Here is a 27,308-nt window from a genome sequence, read left to right on the forward strand (position 1 = left end):
ATAATAGATCATTTGGTAATCAATAATTAATGATCATTAATAGCTGACAACTAACAATTAATAATCACTGATTAATTATAAAGATTTAACAATAATCAAGAATAAATAACGCTCCCTCGTTACTCAATTAGTTTGGCAAAACTCCGGCTAGAGTTGTTTCCGATGAGTGAATTTTTTCTCAAGTGAAACAAAAAGAAAAAAGAAAGAAATACAAACAAGAGATAAAAGAAAGCTCTAAAATAAATAAAAGGAGATTAGTAAAAGTGACCCCGCCCTTGGAGAGACAGAGAGAGAGAGAGAGAGAGAGAGAGAGAGAGGAGGGGTGGGGGGGCACGTATATACAGAACTGCGTGGTGAAAGTCAGTTTACTGCACTTGAGTGTTAAGTCCAGTGTTAGAGTGAGTTCTAGCCCCGCCCTCGGTGCCCCTGCTGCTATACCAGCGTGTAGGACTTTGCGTAGGGGTTGCTGCTCGGTTTGAGATGTCCTCGCGAGTCCAGCAGGGACTCCTGGGAGGTGCTGAGCTTGGCGGCCTGGGCCAGCTCCGAGCCCTCTCTGTGGGGGAGTGTGGCTGCGGAGCCAGGCTGCCACTGGGCCACTGGGTCCCTGTTGGCCTGAGGGGCCTCTGTGGGCGTTGGGGGCGCCATGCGCGAGGGCCGCTTCAGCGAGCGACTCTTCTGGGGCTCCAGGCAGGCCTGGCCCATGGCTGCCCTCTCCCCGCTAGCTGTCCCCCTGGATGAACCAGAGCAGGTCATGCCTCGGTTTAACAGGAAGTCCATGCGCAGGTACGGAGGAAGGTGAACCAGCTCGCCCCCTGCAGGACAACGCACACAGATCAGAGTTAGGCATAGGAGAACACGTTCCTGTATTGTATTTAATAACTTCATAAGAATCCAAATAGCATCTAAAAGCTGTTAACAAACAAGTAGCTGTAGCTAGCTAACGTTCCACTTGAGCTGAGATAATTTGGTCCTCAGAAGAGTCCATCTCATTACTCACCTTCATAGGTGATGAAAATACAGCTTTGTCATCATCTTGCTAAGCAATAAATCAAGTGTTTATTCAGTATGACCACACAGATGTCCCCTTGTGTCCTTGACCTCATCTAGTTTAACTGGAAGATCTAACCCTCAGCCTTCATCCCGTCACTGTGGACTCACTATGACAATATTACTATTATAGAACTATAGCTAGGACACAAATCTAAACCTCAGATGATTGCTCATCAGCAGCTCTATTTAGGTGTCAAAATTGACTTAACAAAGCATCCACAGGGTCTATCCTTAGATTTGAATTGATGTCTCATGAATATTTTAGTCAACGGTGTGAAATATTAATCTACTAATATTCTGGAATGTCCAATTTGAATCAACTTGGTTTGAATTTCCGATTTTATGGTTTGCCAGTTTCTTTCTGAAAGACTTTGTCCCAGTGTAACTGAGACAATCTTTAACTTGAATACATTTTGCAGCACTTATTCTGGATTCACTGTTACGTGTTATCAATATTAGACAGGAAGTTGAAGTTTAGGGATTAGTGTCATAATGAGGCCAGTTGAAATTAAAGGTTAGCATGCCGCCGGGGGTTCGGGCAGAGACGGGTCTGTGGTCTCACCCGGTCGGTGGGCCTTGGGTGCGGCCATGTTCATGACCCGGCTGACGTCCTGAGGCTTGGGCGGGGAAGCAGTGAAGCGGCAGATGCCCGATTCGGACGGCGTGCTGGAGGTCAGGCTGTCCGTGTAGTCGTTGGTGCCCGCCGTCATCTGCTCTGAGGAAGTGTCAGAGATGAAGCATTCGGTGATGGTGAACTTGGCGTGGCGTAGCTGCTCCTCCATCTTGGCGTGCTCGTAGGCCCTGGCGAGCTCCTCGTAGGTGGAGGACGCGCTCTCCGTCGACACCATGCTGCTCCGCGCTCGGTCTGGACACGGGGCCGGGGTTAGTGGGGGGGATTAGTGTCGAGAGTTAGTGGCAGAATTGTTGGGATGTCACTTTGTTAAAGTTGTCAGACAGCTGACACTGATTGGCTGTTAGAGATGATGAGTGGTGTTACGCTGGTAAAGCTACATGTCCTGATAGGCTGCTTACCTGTGTCCTGAGATGGGCTGACGCTGTAGCTGTCGCTTTCCTTGTCAACGGAGCCCGCCACCCGGGGGGTGGGCAGCCTCCAGTCGGTGCTGAGAGTGTGGGAGGAGACAGGGGGGTGTGGGCGGTTCAGGGTCCACTGGCTGGCGTAGCGGTTGCGAGCAGCTGGGCCGGCTTTGGCCGTGCGGCGGGCGGTGGGGTCTGAGAGGGAGGAGAGTGCAGGGTGTTTATGCTGAGAGACGGGACTCAATCAACTGGTCATGGGAGCAGTGGTAACGACAAAAATAACAAACATCTGGACACACATGGAGCTATTGACTAACATTTCCAACCAAAGGTCACACCGTGCAGACATGTCATCATGTGAGGAATACAGGACTCGTGACTCAGACTTCCTTCTTATCATACCTGCCAACGGTAACCATAATGACCATGAGTTCCTGTTTTCTATTAGAAATTATTCTTAGAATTATACGTGAATGTATAATTTTGGCGTCCAGGCCCTAACTTCATCACTCCCCACAGTGAAGATATTATCTTAAATACATGTGGTAGTGATGCTTCAAAACATGCAACCATGTGCCGGCAAAGGCGGAAGGAAAAGGAGGCTGAAAGCCAGTGAATGGTGCGGGACGTAAACTTAAAGTCGGCCTTGAAAATGTTCTTTCGAGGAAGGAACTCATCCCGGGGGTGTAAGTAAGATATATGGTGGTAAACATGCACATCAGAGTAAAAATAGAAAGGTAAAGAAAACACTGCTTGGGAACATATCTGGGAAAGCAACGGGCATAAACAATATATTTGATATGTTATGAAGATAAAAAAACAAAAAAAAAGACGTCCGTACTGGACTTACTGGTTCCTGGTCTGGCATCGGACACATCCACCAGTGGACCGGTGGCCTGGGACAGGGACTGGTAGTGGACTGTGTGGGTGACTGTGGACGACTTCTGTTTCTGGGTCTCCCCGAAATCGTTATCAGTCAGTAACACAGTGGACCTGTCGTCTGTGGGACGGCGACAGAAAACGAGCTCAGCACTACGATCACCAGGTTCATCTGCTGTGAGAGTTACTTGTGACTTTCCTCTCTGGCGCCGGGGCTTACCAACAGTTTCCATGGTGTCTCTCTCCTCGATCAGGAGCTGAGCTCTGGGGATGTCAATGTGCATGCGGAGCGTCTGCTGCTGTTTGTTAATTGGCTCTGTTGGACGTGTGTTTTTACTGAGGAGCACAACAACAACAACAAACAACTTAATTACGGAATCTCCTGTCGGTATTCATTAAGGTCAGATAGCTGTTGACCATTCTTACCTCATGAGCATCTCAGCCAAACTTTTTGCATCTGGGAAAACAAACGTAGAAAACATCATTAAATTTGTTGAACCTGAGGAAGAAAAGAGGCTACATTTGGTCGTATTAGATGATCGCTCTCATCTCACCACGCAGCCTCTTGAGCCTCTGCTCCCTCCTCCTCCTCCTGAGCACCAGCAGCCCGATGAAGATGACGACGATGCCCACCAGCACGCAGGAAATGGTCACCATCATCTTCAAACCCTCGCCGCCCCCGGAGTTGTCCTCGCTCACATTGGGCGCCTTCACCAACGGTGCGATGGTACCTGTGGGGAGGCCATATGGTTTATGACAGATGATGGTGCTCCGCCCACAAGGGCTCTATGACCTTATTCCCATGAAAGAGAACAGCGTCTTTTAATTTGTGTCATTTAATGATGACTACTTCTGCTGCATTCTCTTGATCTTGGCACTTGACCTTTGGCAAAATGGCCTCTAACACCTGGTTCCCGCCTAACTGTACTTTAAATGCAAATGACCTCATCCTTCAAAGCTAAATGTTCAGCTTGACTGTTCTCTTCAACAGCTGCAGGATGTAACTGAAGGAGCAGTTAGCTGGTCTTCAGACCTGGTTATGGCAGAATGCCAACGTGTTTTATATTGTCCAATTCATCACAGGAGCCTGGATCACCTTGAGTTCTGCCATTAACAGAAAAAGGGATTCATTCCTCTTGGCTTTACACCACTACTGTTAGTCAGACTCACTGGGCTCCAGTTCCTGGAAACATCTGTGTTGTGTCACAGATTCTCTGCTTGCTCAACCGTCAGACTGCCAGTGTTCCTGTTACACTACCTCTGGAGCAGCGGGTGAATCATACACTTCCCTGCCACTTCCAGCAGGCCGTGACAGATATTTCAGTGGCTCCGTTCCCTGCGAATAAATGAGTCGGAAACGGTATTGGTGCGTTAACTCACTGCCGTCATAGCTGAGTGTCGCGAACTTGACTCTCTTCTCGGCGTAGCCGGCGCTGTTGTAGACCTTCATCTGCAGCTCGTACCAGGTGGCCTCCTGCAGGTCGTACAGGATGTAGCTCTTGGTGAGGGAGGTGCGCTGCGCCGTGGTCCATGCGGGCGCCTCCACGGCCCGATACTCCAAAGTGAAGGAGGTGATGGGGCATCCGCCGTTATTCCAGCCGTTCAGGTTAAGCTTGACCCGGGTGGCGTTGATGGTGGTGAACAGCTCCTGGTCTTTAGAGTACTGAGGTTCTGCAGAGCAGAGACGAAATATCTCAGTGTGTTAAGATGAAAGTAAACACCTGTTACCCAGGCCAGATGTGCTTTAGTGTATCAAGAAAGAATGTTGAGCTCTATGTTTTCACTGTGCTGATTATTTACTCAATTAATCAATTCTAAAACGTTGTACCTGATCTATTAATGTAGAAGACTAAGAAAACCAGCAAAAGTTTACATTTGTAACCAAAAGTGAAGCTTTTATTTCTTACATTGTTTTAATTTTTTTGTTTAGTAAATAAAAATAAAAAAACGATAGCGATAAATTGATAATCAAAATAGTTTCCAATTAGTTCCAATCAATCAGTTCATATAAAATGTAAATGTAATATACCATGTTTAAAATCACATGTTACTTTATATTTTGAAGTATCATGGTTCATTCATCTAAAAACTACATCATTGGGAAAGAAAATGGGTGTAAAGAAATTACTTCATCATATCATAATTCATTCTCAGAACAGGCATTTTTCTTAGAAAACTATGGTTATTGTGTTTATCACATGGCACATGATGAAAACAAATGATGGCACTAAACTCTAATATTATGTGCCACTCAGAAGAAAACGTGTTTGTTTCTACCTTTCCCATGGGTCTTTGCCTCAATGATCTCACTGATGCGTCCCGGCCCCACTGCATTCTGGGCTGTGAGTGTGAACTTGTACCAGGTGCCACACTTGAGGTTCTCCAGCCGATAGGAGCGCTCACTGGGACTAATGGCGAAGTTGCCCCACTGCTCGCTGTTGTCCTCCGAGTACTGCAGAATGTAGCCTGGAAAAGAACACGTTGTATTTTGTATTATTAATATTACTTTAAGGAACAGGGGGAAAAAACCAACAGACTGACACCAGATACTGAAAAAGACAAGTAGAGTAGTCGGCTGACCTCTTATGGAGCTGCCCCCGTTGTCTCCAGGGATCCAGGAGAGGGTTATTGAGGTGGTGGTGGTCTTCGTCACTGTGAGGCGAGGCTGGTCAGGTGGAACTGAAGCAAGCAAAGAGAACAGACAAAGCCCACAAAGCGTTCACTACCTTGGTGTGACAAAGGATGAATCACAAGAATCTAAGCGTTGTTATAAGCTCTGATGGGCACTAGGTACAGAAATGCTGATTTGTTGTATTTCTTACCTTGAACCTGCAGGTTGAGGACGATCTTGTCCGAGCCAAAGCTGTTGCTGGCCACACAAGTGTAGTTCCCAGAATCCTCTGCTTTCACCGTACGAATAACAAGGCTGCCGTTGCCATGGACGCTGCGCCGGCTGTCAATCACGACAGGTGCTGGGGTTCCATTGCTGAAACACAGATGGGTTAAGAATCAGCTTCTTGTCGCACAGCAACTTCCAGACAAGTTCAACGACTGTTGGAGACCCTATTCACACGTATTTATCTCTACACACACAGTCAACTGTACTCACATCTCCTTCAGCCACTTAATGGTTGGGGATGGATCACCCACTGCTTTACAAGGCAGCACAATGTCCCGCATCCAGGGGGTCGTTACAGTCCTGTTGAAGGTCAGGATCCGAGCCGGAGCTGCAGTAACCCACACATGCTTCATCAGCTCACAGAGGACACACGGTAACAAATGCATGTGCTGTTATTTTTCTAAATGACTTCTCCACATTTGATGTCCTTTCATTCACTCTCTAACCCTTTGGCTCACTGATTCAGGGACACAGGCACAGTCTAATGGTGCTTTCTTTCTCCATCTGAGCAGTGGAGTAGGGAAGGAGGGACCATCCATCACATAGACCTCAGACAGGATGTCCTGATAGGAGCTGTGGGTCCTGACTCTAGAACACACGGGGGTCTATCAACACACGCAATCAGCTTATCAGCTTCCACGAAGCCTGTTCAATGTTGAAAGGGTCTAACACGGGTTATTTATATTCAGCTAATGCTTCCTTTTGAGTCTTCTTATAAGGAGATACTAGAAATAAGAGGGAAGCAGAGTCGTCCCCAACAAGGGATCCTGATGAATTTTAACTGACTTGCTGCATTACGCTTTATGGCAGTCAACGTTAATAATTGGACCTACTGCAGTAACATGGTATACTTTATATTATATGCTGTCAAATGCTGTGATTTCTCTGCACACTTGTGTTTCCATCTCAAGTCCGAAAATGATGCATCCCATCTTACATAGTATCTTCCCATCAGGCACGTAGACACGGACACCTCTTGCCTTTTACATGCTGAATATAGACCATCAGGAGGTTACTTCTCAGTTTTTTATTTACCAATAAATCACACAATCTGCCTTTAGATCAAACATGGACCATGGTTTCGGTTTTATTCAGCACTGACTATCAAACTGCACCAAAGATGGGCTCCACCTACCCTCAGCCATTGGTTTGACGGTGATGATTTCACTGGCGTTTCCACGGCCCGCGGCGGTGACGGCCACCACCCAGATGCTGTACTGACGGTTCCTACTCAGGTTAGGGATGCGGTAGTAGAACACATCTGGGGCCGCCTCAAACTCACTGCTCACCTGGGCGGGGGAAGACATTCAGGATGTCATAACGTGCTGCTGCAGATCTAAACATATTCTACAAAGACATTAAATGCTGACTTAATAATAAAGTGACAAATGGATGTGGCAACGGCCGGAATAAAAGGGCTCAAGACAGACACGGATGGAAACAGTTTATCACTGATGTGATGTATCACTGTGTTCCACGAGGAATACAAAGTAAGTAAAGCGAAAGGATAAGTCTGGTGACGTTAGATATTTTTCTTATTTTCAACAAATCACAATACAAAAATAAAAAATGTATCCTACTAACACATATTGAGTGTGTCTCCAACGGCAGATATATCTCTTTGTTCTTCTGCGTAACAGAACTCTACTAAAACAAATCAATGAGCCATGTAGTTCCCGCTTAAACCGACCAGACCTTTGAGCCGGGTTACTCTCTGGTTGAAGGTTCCAGATGTGTTGTGGCTGTATCCACACCCAGATGTGATGTACAAGTACACTGACACTTGAATAACCATCTACATCACTGAAGCACGTGTGAAGTCAAACCACTGGGGGCCAACAAAGACAATATTGTCAGCTGGTGTTCAACAATCGACAACGTACAGATTTATATAATTTGGCATCTTTAGCTGCTAAATGCATCACTCTGACAATAAATGATCCTAGAATCTCCAAAAATGATGGCAATATTGGTTCTAGCTGCTTTGAGCTTTTGAACCAATGTGTGTTAAAAACTAGTGTCCACCTGTTTGAGGAAAATACTGAGAGCCACAGACAGGGTAGGGGCAGAATGGTCCTTTCATTGGATTTGTTGACAATGAGAAAAATATAGAACAAGGCCAGCCTTATCCCTTAAGTCAAGCTAGTTAAGTTACATGGCTCAATGGCCCGAATGATCAGTTTGTTTGAAATCCATCCGACTCAAGGCGGTAAACTGCTCACTGCTGTTCGTACCGTGGGGTGTGGGTTGGAGCAGAACACGGTGTATTTCCTGATGATGCCGTTCACTTTGAGAGGAGGGAGCCAGGACACAAACACCACTGAGTTTGATGCAGCGGCTGCCTTCACGCCCGCCGGAGGCCCAGGAACTAAAAGGAAAAGAGGATCTGGTTGATGTATTTCCCACATTAAGCCTCATATTGTTCCTCGAGTTGATTTTTATGGGGCTTTTTACACTGATTATAAAGCAGGATAACAGATGGAGAAATGTCATATTCTAAAGGCCAATTACAACTCTCCTCTAAGTAAGCATATTGAAGAGTCGCTCGCTTGCCTCATTTTTACCACACAAGGGTGCTGAAAGACAGCTGACATTTCTCCATTTAATGTTAAGACCAGACATACTGTGATTCCTTGAGGCCTCGCAGCAGCCAGTTAAACGTCACAAGCCTTAACAAGTGCAATGTGACCGCTGCCCTTGTGATTGTACGAGGAGAGGTGACTTTATCTTCCTACCGTCCTCCTTGGTGCGGGTGTAAATCTGTTCGCTGCGAACGCCGTCTCCAGCTCTGGTGAAGGCCAACACCTGGATGCTGTAGTTGGTGTACTTCTCCAGTCCGTCCAGCTCCAGCGAGGGCTTAGAGGACGTCACATTCCTGATTTCTCCAAGCTCTGGCGGACAGAAACCAGCGGACAGGAAAGAGATGGAACGGAGTAAAAGTTAAAACTGAGTCAGGACAACTCAGATTTCTTATTGTAAATAAACCCAACCATATGACAAGCTGCCGCTGGTCCAGACATGGGACTCATATATATTATACAGCAGGATCACATACATCAAAATTTATAGCACAGCCTTGGATGTGACGCCATATTTCAATCACGCATTTTAAACAACCCTGCGTCCAAGGTCTGCTGTGGTGGCCGGCCTTGACTGGCAATCTGCTACCCTTGGGTGTTAGGGTTTAAATTAATGTGTCAATCCCTGTCCATATCGCTCCACAACAACGTGTCCTCGCCAGAGATCAGGAGGCCAGCTGCACCTCTTCTTCTCTGGCTTTTATGGAGCAACTAAATGCCTGGAATACCTATCGCACAGTAAATGCACGATTGTGTATTTGCCTCGTGTCTTGATATCCAGTCCTACTGTTCGGATACAAAAATTAAGTGTTACATTACATTACATGACATGTCATTTAGCTGACGCTTTTATCCAAAGCGACTTACGTGCATTAAACCATGAGTCCAAACTCAGAACAACAAAAATCAAGCAAGTACAATTTCTTCAATAAAGTTAAACTACAAAGTGCTATCAGTAAGAGCCATTTAAGTGCTACCAAAGTGCTACTACGGCGCTACCTTCCCTATTCAAGGTATAGTCGAAAAAGATGTGTTTTTAGTTTGCGACGGAAGATGTGGAGACTTTCTGCTGTCCTGATGTCAATGGGGAGCTCGTTCCACCAATGAGGAGCCAGCACAGCAAACAGTCGTGATTTAGCTCGAAGTGAAGGAGCTACAAGCAGATTGGCAGAAGCCGAGTGAAGTGAACGAGGTGGGGTGTACGGTTTGACCATGTCCTGGATGTAGACCGGACCCGATCAGTTCGCAACACGGTACGCAAGTACCAATGTTTTGAAGTGGATGCGGGCGGCCACCGGTAACCAGTGAAGGTCGCGGAGGAGCGGAGTAGTGTGGGTAAATTTCGGGAGGTTGAAGACCAGTCGAGCAGCTGCATTCTGGATGAGCTGTAGAGGTCGAATGGCATTAGCAGGTAGACCTGCCAGGAGGGAGATACAGTAGTCTATCCGTGAGATGACCAGAGCCTGGACCAGAGCCTGGACCAGAACCTGTGCCGCCTTCTGAGTGAGAAGAGGTCGTATTATCCTGATGTTGTACAGCATGTACCTACAGGAGCGTGTTGTTGCGGTAATGTTGGCAGTCAGGGAGAGTTGACTGTCGAGTGTCACACCGAGGTTCCTGTCAGTCTGAGTCGGAGCCAACACTGAGTTGTTGAAGTTAATAGTTAGGTCGTGGGTGGAGGAGCCTTTTACTGGAAGGAGGAGAAGTTCAGTCTTGTCCGGGTTAATTTTCAGGTGGTGTGCGGACATCCACTGAGAGATGTCAGTCAGATAGGCAGAGATTCGTGCTGCTACCTGTGTTTCTGATTGGGGAAACGAGAGGATCAGTTGGGTGTCGTCAGCGTAGCTGTGGTAGGAGAAGCCATGCGAGCGAATGACAGAGCCGAGAGAGTTGGTGTACAGAGAGAAGAGAAGAGGACCAAGGACTGAGCCCTGAGGGACCCCAGTAGTCAGAGGACAAGGCTCAGACACAGATCCTCTCCAGGTTACCCGGTAAGTCTAGGGGATCAATAAAGTACTTATCTATCTATCTATCTATCTATCTATCTATCTATCTATCTATCTATCTATCTATCTATCTATCTATCTATCTATCTATCTATCTATCTATCTATCTATCTATCTATCTAAGTGCGGTCGGTGGGGTAGGATGAGAAGAGTTAGAGTGCGATGCATGAGATACCCAGGTCCTGGAGGGAGGAAATAAGGATCTGGTGGTTCACTGTGTCAAAGGCAGCGGAAAAGTCTAGAAGGATAAGGACAGATGAGAGAGAGGCTGCTCTAGCAGTGTGAAGCTGCTCAGAGACAGCAAGGAGGGCAGTCTCTGTTGAGTGGCCTGCCTTGAATCCAGACTGGTGGGGGTCTAGAAGGCTGTTACTGTGGAGATAGGAGGAGACTTGGTTAAAGATAGCTCGCTCTAGAGTTTTGGAAAGGAAGGGGAGGAGAGAGACAGGTCTGTAGTTATTGACTTCAGACGGGTCGAGAGTGGGTTTCTTCAGGAGAGGGTTAACTCTTGCCTCCTTCAGAGAGTTAGGGAAACAGCCAGTTGAGAGGGAGGTGTTAATAAGATGGGTGAGAAAGGGAAGAAGGTCAGGATCAATAGACTGGAGAACGGGATGGGGTCAAGGGGGCAGGTGGTTGGGTGGGCAGAGGTTACCAAGGTAAGAACTTGATTGGGAGACAGGGGGATAAAAGAGGAAAACGAGGGGGAAGAAGATAGAATTACTGATGGTGTAGTGAAGATGGATTAGTAAATGAGGAGCGTATGTCGTCTATCTTTTTTGTGAAGTAGTCAACAAAGTGGCTTGGTAGAAGGGTGGAGGGAGGGGGGGGACCAGGGGGGTCAAGGAGGTTGGAAAAAATAGAGAAGAGCTTTTTGGGGTTAGACAAAGAGGATTCGATTTTGGATTGGTAGAAGATATAGAGATAGACGCAGAGAAGGAGGAGAGATGAGATTGATGGGCAAGCAGGTCGTCGGCGTGTTTGGATTTTCGCCATTTCCTTTCCGATGCTCGCATAGTGGCTCTCTTGGCGCGCAATGGTTCGGACAGCCACGGAGCCGGAGAGGACTTGTGGACCTTTCGAGTCGTAAGAGGACAGAGAGAATCAAAAGAGGAAAACAGCGTAGAGAGGAGAGTGTCAGTGGCAGAGAGAGACTTCTCTGTCTGGATGTTAAAGTCACCCAGAAGGATGAGCGGGGGGGCATTTTCTGGGAAGTTTGATAGGAGGACGTCTAGTTCTTCCAAGAAGTCTCCCAAGGAGCCAGGTCGACGGTAGAGAACAACAATGGTTAGATGAAACGGATGAGTAACCGTCACTGCATGAAATTCAAAAGACAGTGGGGTAAATAATGGAAGGGAGGGGTGTTGTTGTCTTTGCCTTAATTTGATGTCTTTATTTTCTGCTTCAGATGCTTAGTTTTAAGTTTGTTTGTGTCTGTTTGGTAACAGAGAAAAACTGGTTTAAACGGGGCGCACTGCTCCACCTGGACATCTGATTGGACGTGTGACGGACAGCCACACATCCAATCAGAGTTGACAAATGTATGAATGTTATGGTTTTTTTATTGAATGCAAGTTACACCTGTATTTGTAGCAGTCCTTTCACATGAAATGATTCAGTGTGACATGAACATAAACCCTGAACTGTAACCATCTAACAAAAAAGACACATCAACCACTGTGCACTGTGACCCCGAGTTACTTCCAACAACACTGATGCAACTGGAACAAGCTGCAGCCCTGTTTGTTAGAAAGGGCTTGTGTTTCCCTCTGCTGGTCATACTGAGGAACAGCTCTGGTCTGAAATAGAAATCCATAGAGTATTGACAAGTTTGATTGCAAAAGATACACGTTAAGTGCAAAGAGGCCGTAATTATATATGTCATATTTACATACAATGTCATCCGAACCATTTATAAATAATAACACTGATATCGAACTATGAGCATCCACCAGCAGAGCTGTGGACTGTTACCATGCAAACTAGTCCTGGCTGTCAAGTCTGGAGCGTTCATGCTCTATAGGCAGACCAACATGATGTGACAGTGCAGAGGTCAAAGGTAATCGTGCTGTCACAACCAATCCCGCGGACACAAACTCACCATGTGACAATGGCATGGCATGCTGTCTGACTTCAACCCGACCACACAGACTTTCGGCCCGTCGTGGAGGTTACCCAGATACAACGAGATGCATCCTGGGAACTATAACCTGTTGTTTACTGATAAGCTTCGACGGCAGTCCTTATTACTTTATTCGTTATAAAAAACACAGCATTCAGTTTTTAGCTCATAACTGTTCAGCAGAGATAAATAAATACTGGACCTCAGCCAACAAACCAATCTGATGTATTCAAGTTTCAGTTTGACACAATTGAAACACCGTATCCTCCTTGTGTGGAAATCTGCAGCGTTGTTCTACATTTATCAGTAATACAATAATGATTGAACTGCAGCATTTTGTTTTCTATGTAGTAATATCAATGATTGTTTGAATGGATAATTAATGTGACTCATGTTTTACATTTTGTCTTTTAACTCAATATGTTCTTGTATAATATGTGGTGTGTATCCTGTATAGGGGTATCAGACAGCGTAATGGAGCTCTGCTCTGATTGGTCCAATCTGAGAGTTGACTCTTAAAGGGGTCCCGTGGAGTTTTCTTGTAAACAAACACAAGTTACGTTTACATTCAGTGTTATTCACTAAAATACATTGTGTGAGACCTCAAGGCTCAAATGAATATGTTGTGAGCATTCTCTTTCTTAGAGAACATTTGCAGAGCAGTTATTATTTTAATTTTAAATCCAGCATTGTTTACATCCCTGTTTGTGACAAGACTATTGAATGAAGCCTGGGACAGGTTATGTGCAGTGTAACTGGAGCTGCAATGTTGTACACTCGAATGGATGGCTGCCGATAGACAACAGAACATTTTTAAATAGAAAGCATTTGCTTAAGGTCTTTCATTAAATATATTTTCAATAATTGCAGACTTGTCATTCTAACCCATTGACTATGAGACCCTCCCTGCTGCTCAGTTAAACAAATCAACCGTCCTCATGTTCTACGAGTAAGTGAGCCTCTCCGCAAGTGCAGACCAGATGTGTTATACCCCAATAATTCTACGCCATATGAAGCTGTGGAATTTCCTCTTTGCATTTTATTGTGTTGCATTTCCAGAACACTTCCAATTCCTTATTAAAAATGCAATAAAGCAGCTCTCAATTTATTTCTAAATATGTTGATAACAACATATATATATGTTGCCCGAGGACAATTTACAACATAATTTGATGTTTTTAATAAGTAAACAGATATAAATGTGTACCTCCATCGGGCAGGTTGGCCCAGTAGATGACCCTGAAGCCCACCAGGTTACCGTTGAGAGCATCTTTGGGAGGGGTCAGCCAGGACAGAGAGATGACCTCCGGAGATGTTGCAGTGGCCTGGACGTTCTCTGGAGGACGACTGGGCACTGAGGGGGAGAACCAGGAGACAGGCCGTCAGAAACGGTGGAACTCTTCGGACTGACACCGTGTGGCAGCAACCTCTGATCTCCACTAGGCTGTGATAGATCCTCACTAATCACTTCTCTTTGAGAACAGGGAGTTCAGCGCTGTGTTGTGCTGGCATCATGAACAGGAATTGTTTCTGACTTTTGTTCGGAATATTCTGCAGATCACAGAGTTTGATATCGCATTCCTGTCTCACCGTCTTCCAGCGTGGTGGCGGCCACCTCCGTGGAAGAGGGCCCCGTCCCGGCGCTGTTGCTGGCTTGCACCACGACTCCGTACTGGGTGAACTTCTTCAGGTTGTCCAGCACCAGGCTCTCTGCATTGTCCCCTGTGGTCTCTATGCTGATCACACTGAACTGGTAGTTTCCACCAGAGCTGTACTCCCTGTAGCCCACCTGGTAGCCTTTGATGGCTCCGTTCTGGAGGTGCTTCTTAGGTGCCTGATGAAGGAATGAAACTTTTTTTTTAATTTGAGTGCAAAAGTATTAGAAGACAAATTAAAACATTCGACTGATGAAGTAGCAGGTCAGTCTCTATTTTTGATGAAAAAAGAAAACGTAGCACTTTTATGAATGCATTTTATTACGTTCTGGTACCATAAAGCCACACATACTGTACAAATACGGCATGGTGTTAGCTTGTGATCACTCCCCACACTCACCTAGATATACTCCCAGTGAACAAGACCCTCTTTTTCACAAATCGTTATTTGAGGCGTACCGTATATTTAGACGCATTCTTGTCACTCTTGGATCTACAGACGATTTAAATAAGACCAAAGGCCAAAATGTCTGTACACATGATGGAAATAATAAACCTAATAAAACGGGTCACCTCACCTGAACCACGAGACACGAGTATAAAGACTGATAATGGCAACAAATATCCCAGATGGTACCTTTCTGCACACAAACACACATGATCAACCCACGGAGTTGGATCAACTTACCCGCCAAGAGACACGGATGCTCTGGGAGGAGAGGGCTTCCAGCTGCACTTCCTGAGGGGGTCCATCAGGAGCTGAGATCACATTCGCCAACATGAACACATTAGAAAACTGTAAACATTCCACAATCTCAAATATTTTCATGAGGTAAACAACATTATTCTGAAATAAACAAAGTCAGTCTGAGTCGGGCTATTTTAACAAATGTGACATGTATTTATAGGTGGCTGCTTCGGAGAAGTTCTCTGTGGGGGGGGACAGAGAGGGAAGATGAAGGTAAAGGGGGGGGGGTGCTGATTTGCAGATGGGGTCCAGCCTCAGTCTATTGACCGTAGTGTGACATTTACTACTGAGGCCGCTAATTGAACATTTCTGCTTTTAATGCGGGGGTCAGCGTGTGTTCAATAATGCAACAGAGCCAACGGGGCTGATGTCACCAGGCTGTTAATGAATCGACTCAGCTGCCCCTTTACCTCCTTTTGCCTCTCGTCTTTCACTCGCCCTTCGCTCACTTGCTTTTCTGATTTGTTGTGTCATAGTACCAAATTAGATTTACTCTGGTTAGTGGAACTGCATATAATTTATGCACCACAAAATAAGAGTGAAAAGTAAGTATGTGAACCATGTGTGCGTGAGAGTTCCGTGCGGAACACAACTGCGTCCGTTCATTTCTCACCGGCTTCGTCCGTGGTGATGGTGAGCTCGTTGCTGGCCTCGCTCTTGCCGATGAGGTTCTTGGCAAACATGCGGATGTTGTAGGTGGAGGAGGGGTGGAGGTCGATGATGGTGGCCTGGTTGAGCTGAGGTGAGACATCTTTGGTCTTTTGGGCGGTATCCCAGGAAGCTGTGGAGGGGAGAGGGGGCGAGGTTTATTGGTGAAAGTGAAAGCAGGGATAATCAACCAAAACACATCTGAACCAAATGCACTGTATGATGATTGTCTAATCTTTGATATAAATGTCTTTTCTAGTACCTGATCTGTTCTTGCTTTCAATGTCGAAGCCTGTGATTGGGCTGTTGCCATCAAAACCCATAGTCCAACGCAGTGCAATGGTCCTGTCCTTAACTTCTCTGATCTCCACCTCTGGGGGGTCCGGGGGCTCTACAGGGAAAAACGGTGACCGGAACTTTGTTATTTCAGTGTTAATGAACTTCAAAAGGGCAGATAAAGGTGGGCAGAATGGAAAAACTGCATTGTCTGCAATTGTGGTGGCTGAAAAGCTTCGTCAGAGCATTTTTTTAGTTTTTCTCTCCGAGCGTCTGAGGAAGGGGAAGTCATACCTTGCACTGTGAGCTGTATGATTCCTCTGTCTTCACCAAAGGAGTTGATGGCATGGCAGGAGAAGAAGCCGGAGTCCTCCCTCACTGTGGGCATGATCTGATCGATGCAGACCAATGAGAGAAGTTTAAATAAAGAAATACTATGGAGGTGGTGTTCCAAGACTGAAATATTTTCATTTGAATTATTATTATCAAACATATTCTATACATTTTAATAAAGTATATATATAACGTTTAAAAAGAGAAGGCAATAGTAAACACGTATCTTTATTTTGATATCTTTAATTTAACAAATACGTTTTCTGTTCATCTTTTGATTTGTGACCCATCATAACAGGTCTTGGTCTTAGTGTAGACATGAGCAGTGAATAGTAACCAAAGATTCTATCAAACTATGTCTTAAGAAGGATTTTACAGTCATGAACAGTTAAAGTTTAAGTATTTAATAAGAAACAAAAGAAAGATTGTTTCGATAACATCTTTGATCATATATATGTATATATAGCTCAAAGATGGGAGATATATGGGAAATTATATATATATATATATATATATATATATATATATATATACATACACACACACACACTTTTACACACTTTCAAGTGTCACAGCCTCCTACCTGCAGGGTGGAGATGACCTCGTCGCCCATCTCCTTGACAGAAACCACATAGCGGCTGGTCTCAGGGTTGATGATGCGTTCCTCCTTCTCCCAGCGGACCATGATGGGTTTCTCACCGTGAGCCGTGCAGCTCATCTTCTTCTCCTCACCCTGCGTGGCCAGCGTGGTGTTGGGGTAGGATGTGATCATGGCAGGGACTGGTGACAGAAGTAAGGTGGAGAGGAAGAGAAGAAGATATTGTGTCAGATCTATTATCTGGATGAACCACATTGCTACATGTGTTTATAAGGACGATCAAAGGACCCATTTCTGCATTACAAAATAAATAATAATAGCAATATTTAGGAAATATAAATGAATAACTATAGACATTACTAAAAGTCTACACATTTGTTAAGAAATTTGAATTACACATCATTATTTTCAAAAGAACAACTTTCTGCCAATCACATGCCCGTGGCCTCTTTTAGTGAGTTCAACCATCTAGCGGCTAATTCAGAGTTATTTAGTAACATTTAATGATTTTATTCAAGACGTTCTTCAGGGAAGACAAACAGCTTAGGAGGTAGCTAGTTGGCTGACGTTGTAGAGAATAGCCAGAGAGAATGTGATGGTAAGGGTGCGAAGGTTAAGGTAAGAACTTAACCGTGAAATAAAAGTGTTATGTGAACATTGAATGTGCAAATTGATCCAACTGACAAAGAACCAGATGAACCTGAAGAAAAAACTACATTTGTGAAGTGTTGGGAGGCGAAGGATCCTGGCATCTTTGCGCTGAACAGGAGTTCTAAATGGCAACCATATTGCCTGGTTACCAACCCTCGCAACCACTTTTAAAAGCTGGTGTTCCTGCAATGCAACAAAAAGAAGCTTTCTAATTGTCCTTAGTTTTGACAAGTTTTAAAGCAGCTGAGTGAGAGAGAAAAAAAGACAGTATTCCTTGCATTGAGAATATACTGTAACTGAATGTACATCTTGTATCTGAGGGCCCTAAATGGTACAGTAATGCTCTAACAACATTCTGAAGACACCACACTAAATGCACACTAACAACATGCATGCCTCATTACACCCACAGCAGAGTGTATAACAACCCCTTGCTCCCAGATGATCACACACACTCACACCCACGCACACACACATACACACGCTTATGCAAGCACAAAATGTGAGCTCTTGCATTCTCTCACGCACACACACACACACACACACACTCACACACACACACACACACACACACACACACACACACACACACACACACACACACAAAGCGTGACTTCAGTGATGTGATGTAAAGTGTCAGGCAGGAGGTTGCAAACATTTAAGCCTCATCTCTTATTCACTCGGCAGCCATTTGGGGCTCGGCTACGGAAAAAGAACGCTGATTTATTTTGCATGACAAGTATGAATTTTTTGTGAGACACATTTGGAAAAGTGAGCGGAGAGGGGAAGAAAAAGAAGCTCAGGCTTTATTTAAACGTTATCATTTTTGTGCACAGCTGCTTTTCATTTGTGCAGTGTGAGCGGCTCAGAGGTGGCACAGGGCGATGTTGTTGACACTGTGCGAGGTGACGAAAAGCAAAGACGGCGAGAAGATCAAGACGGCTACGCGTTGTGTAGAGGATGTCTGTACAGCATCCAGGCTCTGGAGGGGAAGGAGGTTGATACAATACAACGGTGTTCCACTTCTTCCTTATATCACAATCCAACAAATAATGTTAGTGCTTATAACGCGTTGATGGAACGGGTTATTAACATTTAAAAAAATACTGCACAAATTAAAACGTTTTAAAAGGAACATATCTAGAAATAGGTAGTGGGATTTATGTTTTCTCTGCTCAAAATTATTTAAAAATAGTGCTTTTTATTTAATTTGATTATTTCTTATATATTTGTAGAACAATAATACCTTAAAGGGGCAAGTCTCAGCATGATCAGCTGGTGATTTGAACCGTCTGATGTCGATCAATCGGATTTTGTGTTTGTGAGGGGGGTTGGCTTTTGATTTCACAGCCAAAGCGTCTATAGCTGCTAGTCAGAATACATAGCTCTTTAGTTGGGAGAGGGGCAACAGAGAAAAAAAGATTTGAGTGATTGAAACATGACACAAGCGTCGCAAGCAGCTATATCATTGTAGGAAAGTGGAAAAATCCACATTTGAGCACCTTGCTACATTAAAGGACAGATCGATACATCGATCAAATAAATCAAGTTAAAAAAGTTAAAAACTGGAATTGTTCTGACAAAGCATCATTTCTAAAGAGCTGTCATTCAACCATTGAAGAAAATGTTAATTTATTGTTGATCCAAATTATTGATCATCACCACTGTTCATTTATTCATCAGTTACTGGCATCAGCATATAAATCAATTTGCAGATTTATATATCATGTGATGTGCTTCTCTGATGTCTCAAGTTACATTTATTTTGAATATATATATATATTTTTGAGCCAGACAGCCGCTCTTCAGTTAATGTGATGCAAACATCACACTAAATCTATCTTACAACGCGACATCTTGATGTGAGATGAATGTGTAGGAAGGCGGAGACACACATGCAAACAATGGGAGTGTCTATGCAACATGAAGAGGGCTCAGCGGTGAGGCGCACACAGTTTGTATGTCCGAGTCTCTGTGTGTTTAAACATGCATAAGCTTGTGTCTATGTATATGCATGTGTGTATAAACGTGTGTGTGTGTGTGCAAGCAGCCCAGCTGAGCCAGCCCTGAGGCACACTTTGTGGCCCTGTAATTGTTGTGTTGATGTATTTCTTTAATATTCAGTGGAATTATGGGAACGGGACGACGGGGGATGAGTGACGAGACAGAGAAAGAAAAGAAATAAAGAGGCAGAGAGGAGGTGAGGGAGGAAAGAGGGAGTCCCCTTTCTCATTAGGCATCAGCTCCCCTGACATCTAATTCAGCCTCGAACACAACACATCGGGCAAAGCGCACAGCAAACGCACAGCCGGACAGAAAACAGCGATTTCATCATGAATCTCATCACTGTGAGCCACTTAGAATCATCTCGCCTTCATCTTACCATTGAAATCTTTGCTTAAATTTCTCGCACTGTATTATTAATAACTTGATGTATGCACACGTCTGGAAAAATACTAGTTTATAAAACATGTTGACACGCATAAGTAGTGAGCACTGTAATAGACTAAAATAATGCTCACTTTCACAGCACTGCTCCTCTTCAGAAAGCAATATGTGATGTGTTTATGGTGGAAGAGGGGAGGATGATGGCGGAGGACAAACATGTTTATTTTTTCTGGAAAATCTGGGGCTGTATCTGCAGCTTGCGTTGGCAAAGAGGAAAGAAAACATCTGCAATATAGCGCTTGGAAAACCTACGAATAATAAGCAGAGTGAGTGGTTCACAATGTGTCTTTCATGTGGAGGTGAGGAGAGCCCTGTTCCTCCACAGCAACCCAGAGGGCAGTGATGATACGCTTAAGCCTGCAGGGGATTGTGGGGGATAGGCTGGCTGCTGATAGGCTACTCCCGTGAGACAAAAGCACCCCTCCTCCCTCCCTTCTCCCAGGCTCTCTTTCACCTGGCCAGGTTACCATGCCAACCAGCGTCGGACAGTCTCTCCTCTCTCCTCTCTCCACCTCGCCTCCCTCTCCTCCCGCCTCTCTCTCTCTCCCTCCCTCTCTCTCTCTCTCTCTCTCTCTCTCCCTCCACCTCTCTCTCGCCAGTCTCCACTCTTTGAAAAAAGGGCCATTTCTAGTAGCCAGGAATAGAACATGGACCTGCCATTGATTTTCACAGGAGTATGATAATGATTACACAATCACGCCCTGAATGTCGCAATGCAGGGCCAAAAAACTAAACAAAAAAAAGATACAAAAAGAAAATGTTTCTAATGTCTCTAACTGGTGGCGTTAGTAATGTGGAAAACAGAATTAGTCAAATGGAGAAGTCAGGAGAATAATAATAACACTTTTACAGCTGAACGGCTACACTACTTTAGTGGGGGTCTATTCATCTGTGATCAAAGGAAGAGAGCAGAGAGACCATCTCACGGGTTCAATGAGATGGAATGAAAAGGGATTACATTGTTTTTTTTTATAGAAGCATCATTTGAGGCAGCATAATTGTTATTAACGACAAAAAGGAAAATACTTCATAAAGCTCCATTTTGGAAGTCCACTCACTCTACAAATGAGATTATGAGGTGTCTAAATAAAGTATGAATTTCTTACGGGGGGGGGGGGGGGGGGGGGCACTATTTTATGTTAGTTAAACCCTACAAATTATTTTTGTAGGGTTCTGAAAATGTTTAATTAAAACAAAAAACACCCCTCCGGCGTGCCATCTTCTCGCCTGATGAGCTGGCGTCATGACAGTATCGCCCACGTTGAGCCACTGGGATGCAAGCCGACATTTCATCCCACACTGTGTCACTGACTGCCTGGCTGGCCAGTGTTCGCCACAGGGCACCCTGGCTCGGTGGAGCCACGAGGGGCCGGACGAGAGACGACGAGCTGAGATGCGTATAGCCTCCTACCCCGGGGGCACATTGTAAGTGGGCTGGGGAGGAGACGGTGTGGATGGGATGCGGGGTGGGGGGGAACAGCTCTGCAGCAATGGCACAGAGATGACTGGTTCACTGGCCGCCTGCAATGTACTGAAATAATTCTCTTAGCTGCACAATTGGCTTGGACGTGGAGCATGAACCAATGTATGCTCGCCCACTAGGTGAGCTTCTGTGGCGAGGTGGGAGGGGGAATGGGGAATGAGGGGGGGATGCAAGATGAAAGAAACGGAGATCACAGGAAGAGGGGACTTCCTTATGCTCGTCTGAAGGACGCCGCACTCTGGAGGCCGCTCAGTGACCACAAGGACGTTTAACCCTTCTCTTCAGTGAAGCCTCATTAGATGCTCTGCCCTTCACCCCCTGTGTCTGCCAACATTATGATGTCTAATAGGCTTGATTGGTCTTAATTGGTCCTGATAAACATTGAGTGGCTGTTGACTGACTCTGATAGCATCCGCTGTGGATTGGTAATGAATTGACTGAAGTGCGTCTATTTTGGTGGTGGGGCTGCTTGACTAGAAATTGCACAATACACACAAAAACATTTGTTTAAGCCCCCCGCCAGCAACCGATGTCAAGACAGGAAAACAAACAAACTGATTACTCCTTCTATAAAGAAGCGCAACTTCCTCCTGGTGCGGTGGGTGCAAGCCATTTCTACTGGCGGCGTTCACACGGGATGATGCATGGTATATTATGACGAGGCACAGAGGCTCGTCACAATGAAAGTGCCAAGCTGGGACATCACAATAGCAGCAATTCATTTCCCGGGGAGTCCACCACAATAGCCTTGGCGGAGAGGGATCTATCTGAAGCGCTGCATTAGCTGCGCGGCTCATTACTCTTTTGTAATGGTATCTGTGCCTTTACATTATGCCTTTTGCATCAACGCGTGCGGTGCTTTGTCCGTCTCTGTGTGTTCGTATGGGCCTCGCCCGCTCACCTGTGTCACACACACACACGACAGCCTCTTTGACATCCATGCGTCTATACCGCACATCAATCAATAGATTTAATCTATTGTTTTTAGTTGTCAAGCCACACCCGGACAGCCAATAATACACAGCGAAGATCATGCGATGCATCACGTGAGGACTTCGGCGTGCGTCAGCTCATGTGCCTCCATAATTGGCTCCTAAGCCTCTTAAGTAGCTGCCGCTGCTCAAGTGGTGGAGGCTGGCCTGGATAAACAACGGAAAAAACCCAGCACAGAGTGTACAGAACATCACCGCGCCCAACGTTACCGAACATTACGGCCTCAGACGCACTGCTGGAGAGCACAGGCTCAGGGCTGGGCCTGTTAAGTACATGGAGAGGCTTTAAGGGTTCCTGAGTATGTTGTCTGCGCACGGCGCATGGGCGCGCGCGCACGCACGCACGCACGCACGCACACACACGCACACGCACACGCACACACACACGGCAGGATAAGGTGTGGCTCCCCTGGCGCCCGGGGAGATTCGGGTTACCACAGAGAGCAAAGAGACACAAATCAGGACAGAACAACTATCACAACAACAGCCTGACACTTCAGGAGCAGAGCATGCAGCTTAGGGACTGCTGACACGCACAAACACAACGCCCTGAAGACATAAAAAGACAAAGATCAATAATGCGTGCATGAAAAAAGAATCTCGCAGTGTATATTGTTTTTACAGGATCATATGTCACACAGGGATATGGTTAATGTAGAAGTCTGCCACACCAGTGGAATTAGTTCCAAAACTAACTGGTTCTCAGATTACCATGACATAAAACAGAGGAAAGCAGTGAATCCTCACACTGAAAACAAAAAAACAAAGAAATGTCCTCACAAGATGTTTAGTTTGCTGTCTGCAGCCTGCTCTGTAAGCTAATTTATGCTAATTATTCTGAGCAGGGTACAAAGATATATAATTTTTTTGTGTCATAAATTGCCAACCATGAAATGCCACAGCTGACTGTTCAACTGCACTAGTGTATAGCAGGTGTTCTCTACTTTCTGTAACTTCTGATTGTTTTTCGAGGACCACATGTCCAAATATACGAGAGAACTACATAACACGAAGACTAAAGGAGAAGAAAAAAAAAACTGGGCTGTGAACATTTAAAGCTGTAATGACCAAATCAAATCATCCATCACTGCCTGCCATTATGAATCTGCATGAGGTTAGCAACATGGAGTACATCGGATTCAATCTACAATCAGCTATATTATATTTATATGCAAGTGAAAGGAAGACATTAAATTTAGAATCTTGCTAATCGGCTTGAAATCCAAGGACTTAAAGAGTAAAAACCTTTTTCTCCAGTCAAAGGTAAGGATTTACAACAACTTCAGACCACGGAGGACTAATCACCGGTAGCATCCTACAGTGGGAACCTTCAAAGGATATTTGATTGTAAATCCCACTTGATTAGACTGTACTGATGTCTGTCTGTGAGGGAGCATGGTCGTCAGACAGGAGGGTTCATGAAGGAGTGGTAGCCTATTTCGGCTGCGGCTGGCAGACAGTGAGACACTCAGCAGGGGAGCAGAGCTCTGCTCTGGCTTGATAAGAGCCACGGGGGCATAAGCCTCATCTCGCAGCCAGTGATCAGAATGAGCGCCCAGCCCCGGCGGACTGGCTCCAGATCACACTTGCTCATGCAAATCTACAATCACGTGCACAAAGCTCAGACTCAGAAATACATGCGACGCGGTCCTTCCTCCCAGAAGGATGTAGACTGTCAAATGAGGAGGGCAGTATTCATATAGATATAGATATAACTTTATTAAAACACTTTGTAGTAAGCAAACAGTGACATTTCTGAGAATTGCATTACTTTGAAAGCTATTCTTCAAAAGACATCACTCGATTTCTGTCTCCTGATTGTGATTTGATTATCTCAATAATATTCCATTAAAAGTATTTTGTTGCTCCTGGTCATGATCTGTTATTGGTTAAAACTTGAAAAGACTAAATCATAGCTGTGCTGCATGTATGTTTGAGGGTGATGGGTGTTAGCTCCACTAATAATGATAATGGTTGGTAATAAGAACATGGAAAATAAAACGTTGCTCAGGCACGAAGAGGAGGACATATATACACAAACACATATATATATATATATATATATACACATACATAAATGTATATATACATACATATATATATTTACATACATATATATATTTACATATATATATCTATTTACATATATATATACACATACATATATATATATTTACATATATACACATACATATATACACATACATATACACATACATATATTTACATATATATACATACATATATACACATACATATATATGCGTACATATATACACATATATATATACATACATACATATATATATACACATACATATATATACATATATATATACACATACATATATATATATATATATTTACATATATATACATACATATATACACATACATATATATGCGTACATATATACACATACATATATATATATACATATATATACACATACATATATATATATACACATACATATATATACACATACATATATATACACACACACACTTACACACACATATATATATATATATACATATATATACATAGATACATATGAAATATCTTGGATATATACTCTTACCGTATATATACATATATATATATACCGTAAAAGAAACTAAAGAAAAGAGGAGAGACGTAGGGAACATGGATAACCCATTCCTCCACTAACCCTTTTTTTGCTCCATCCCTCAGCCCGCTTTTCCACATGGCAGCTCCTGCTTCCATGCAGAATTCAAGGCTTAATGGAGGGGAGCTAAGTCCTGGGCCACACAGCGGATAAATGCTGTACTTTCTGCGAGAGATGCGGTGGCGTTGGATATGGCCGTTGCTTTTGTGGGATTCATTCAGGCAGAAAGCACAGAGCGGGCACCGTGACGGCATCTTGCTGGTGGCCTGACTGTCGGACAAAGCCGGCTCCAGTGCAACCCACTTAACCTTTGTGTTTTAGTGGTCACTTTTTACTGTAATGTCACCGCCCGCATTGAGCAAAATTATTTGTGCAAAGCTGGCCTTAAGAATACACTACACACAAATAAGTAATGCAGACAAGTTTTATGTCTACATCCCCACAAGACTTACTTTTGACATTGAGATACATGGACTTGCTGACATCAGCTCCGACGTCGTTGCTGACTCTACACAGGTAGAAGCCGCTGTCTTCTTCCAGCACATGCTTGATGAACAGAGAGCCGTTGACCAGCACCTCGATCCGGAAGCCTGAGTTGAGGGCGATGGGTTTGAACTGAGGGACCCCGGCGCCTGTCGGAGGGGACAGAGTGAGTGTCGATCCAGATCAGGCCAAAATACAGGAAAACATATGCCGGCTAGTTACATTTTTCCCCTTTATCACAGACAAACTTCGAACAAAATTCTTAATATAAATGAGCTAACAGTTCTCAAAACCACGGTGAAAAGGTTTTTTAAAGGCTAAACGCCAACATATATGGACTGAAGCAGAATATGTCATTAGATTACAATTTTGGATACGAATAGCTTTTGTTCAATCAATTTTGTCCTTCATAATGCTCCTTAGTTATGGCCGAATGTTTATGCTCAAACGAGTCGGAAAACATCCTAAGCGGTCACCACTGGAATCTAATTCTACAAATAGTCAAATACTAATCAATATTTCCACTATATTCATTCTGCCACTGCTAAAGTTTCACATGGTCATTGATATCCTCTGCTCTTGTGTTTCACCAAGGGAACTTCTTTTGTATCACAGTACCTCACTGCTTTGTATATCTTTAGTAGTTTAAGGTTAAAGCTACAGCAGATATTCACCAGATGGAAACCTTGTATACTGTATAATGTGTGTGTACCATTGTATATTATTACAATGTATTCATTAGTGGAGATATAGGGTCTGTGGTTGGGTTGAGGGGGTAATGGATGTCTACTACCATGCCTGTGGCTCTCTGAGGCTGTAATTAAGACAAAGTGCTTATAACTAAATGCTATTGTCAGCAAGCTGACATGCAGAGCGTAATGCTTACAGGCTGATGTCTAGCCGGTATAATGTTGCTCACCACCTTTGTTGAGCATTTTTAGCATTCAAACAATTGAGGCTAATGGGACCTTTAATAGTTTAGCAAGTATTTGTTCATGAACCATAGTGTTGAATGGATGATGACCTGATGATGGTGCCAGGTGAGAGGATCGCCAAAGTTACTACAAAACCAGGATTACGTGAATGTGTGTGTCATGTCAGCCCTTCCAACAGTAATAGTTGAGATACTTCAGTCAAAACCAAACATGACAAGCAATGGATATTCATGTCAATGCAGATCCTTTTTATTTACAAGAATCACTGGTACTGTCTCCAGCCAGGATGGGATCATGCCAGAGAACCGAAAAGCTCTTGCTTTTCATCTCAAAGTGCTTGTGTGGACTTGAGGTGGGTGTTATTATGCGTTCAACCTCAAGGCTGTGGACATTATATTTGTTGTGTTGGCTTTAAAATATATATCATCTATCGCGGAGAAAACGCTTGCCCTAGGACAGAAAGAAAAGTCTGAACATACAATTCAGCGCCATTGTCAAAAGACAAGACAGGAAATGTATCGAGTTAAAAGACTTTGAAAACACATCTAACACTTTCACCGATACCGGGAAGGCACAGCTGTGCGTTATACATGTGTGATCGTGTGGCTTGAGTGAAAAGGCGCATGTACATTAACGCATGTGTCGTGCTGTATGTTTACCTTTAGAGTACTCCCACTGGATGGTAGGAACAGGATAGCCTTCAGCTGAGCAGTTGAGTATCACTGCCTTTCCATAGATGCCGTCCTGGTCCTTCGGTTGCACCACAAATTTGGGAGGAACTGCAAGTCAAGAAGACATTACATTAAACTTATTGCAATATATACGTCTACTGATCACCAACAGCTCACTTTGAAAGAAATC

At 44.3% G+C, this 27,308-nt stretch overlaps 1 protein-coding gene across 1 annotated transcript in view; it reads right to left on the reverse strand.

Moving 5' to 3' along the window:
* Nucleotides 1-432: 432 nt before the first annotated feature.
* dscama (Down syndrome cell adhesion molecule a) overlaps nt 433-27,308 on the reverse strand; it is a 69,495-nt gene continuing 42,619 nt past the window's right edge. Inside the window, 24 exon segments of the mRNA XM_034550102.1 lie at nt 433-812; nt 1,613-1,915; nt 2,083-2,280; nt 2,936-3,085; nt 3,185-3,300; nt 3,391-3,421; nt 3,519-3,695; nt 4,345-4,635; nt 5,242-5,430; nt 5,545-5,643; nt 5,787-5,950; nt 6,038-6,191; nt 6,999-7,152; nt 8,098-8,231; nt 8,599-8,754; nt 13,772-13,918; nt 14,155-14,398; nt 14,908-14,978; nt 15,581-15,748; nt 15,878-16,006; nt 16,186-16,282; nt 16,808-17,004; nt 25,482-25,661; nt 27,107-27,226. Of these exon segments, the coding sequence (XP_034405993.1) occupies nt 433-812; nt 1,613-1,915; nt 2,083-2,280; nt 2,936-3,085; nt 3,185-3,300; nt 3,391-3,421; nt 3,519-3,695; nt 4,345-4,635; nt 5,242-5,430; nt 5,545-5,643; nt 5,787-5,950; nt 6,038-6,191; nt 6,999-7,152; nt 8,098-8,231; nt 8,599-8,754; nt 13,772-13,918; nt 14,155-14,398; nt 14,908-14,978; nt 15,581-15,748; nt 15,878-16,006; nt 16,186-16,282; nt 16,808-17,004; nt 25,482-25,661; nt 27,107-27,226 (4,049 nt within the window).

The sequence above is a fragment of the Cyclopterus lumpus genome, chromosome 14 (assembly GCF_009769545.1).
Source record: "Cyclopterus lumpus isolate fCycLum1 chromosome 14, fCycLum1.pri, whole genome shotgun sequence".
Classification (NCBI taxonomy): Eukaryota; Metazoa; Chordata; class Actinopteri; order Perciformes; family Cyclopteridae; genus Cyclopterus; species Cyclopterus lumpus.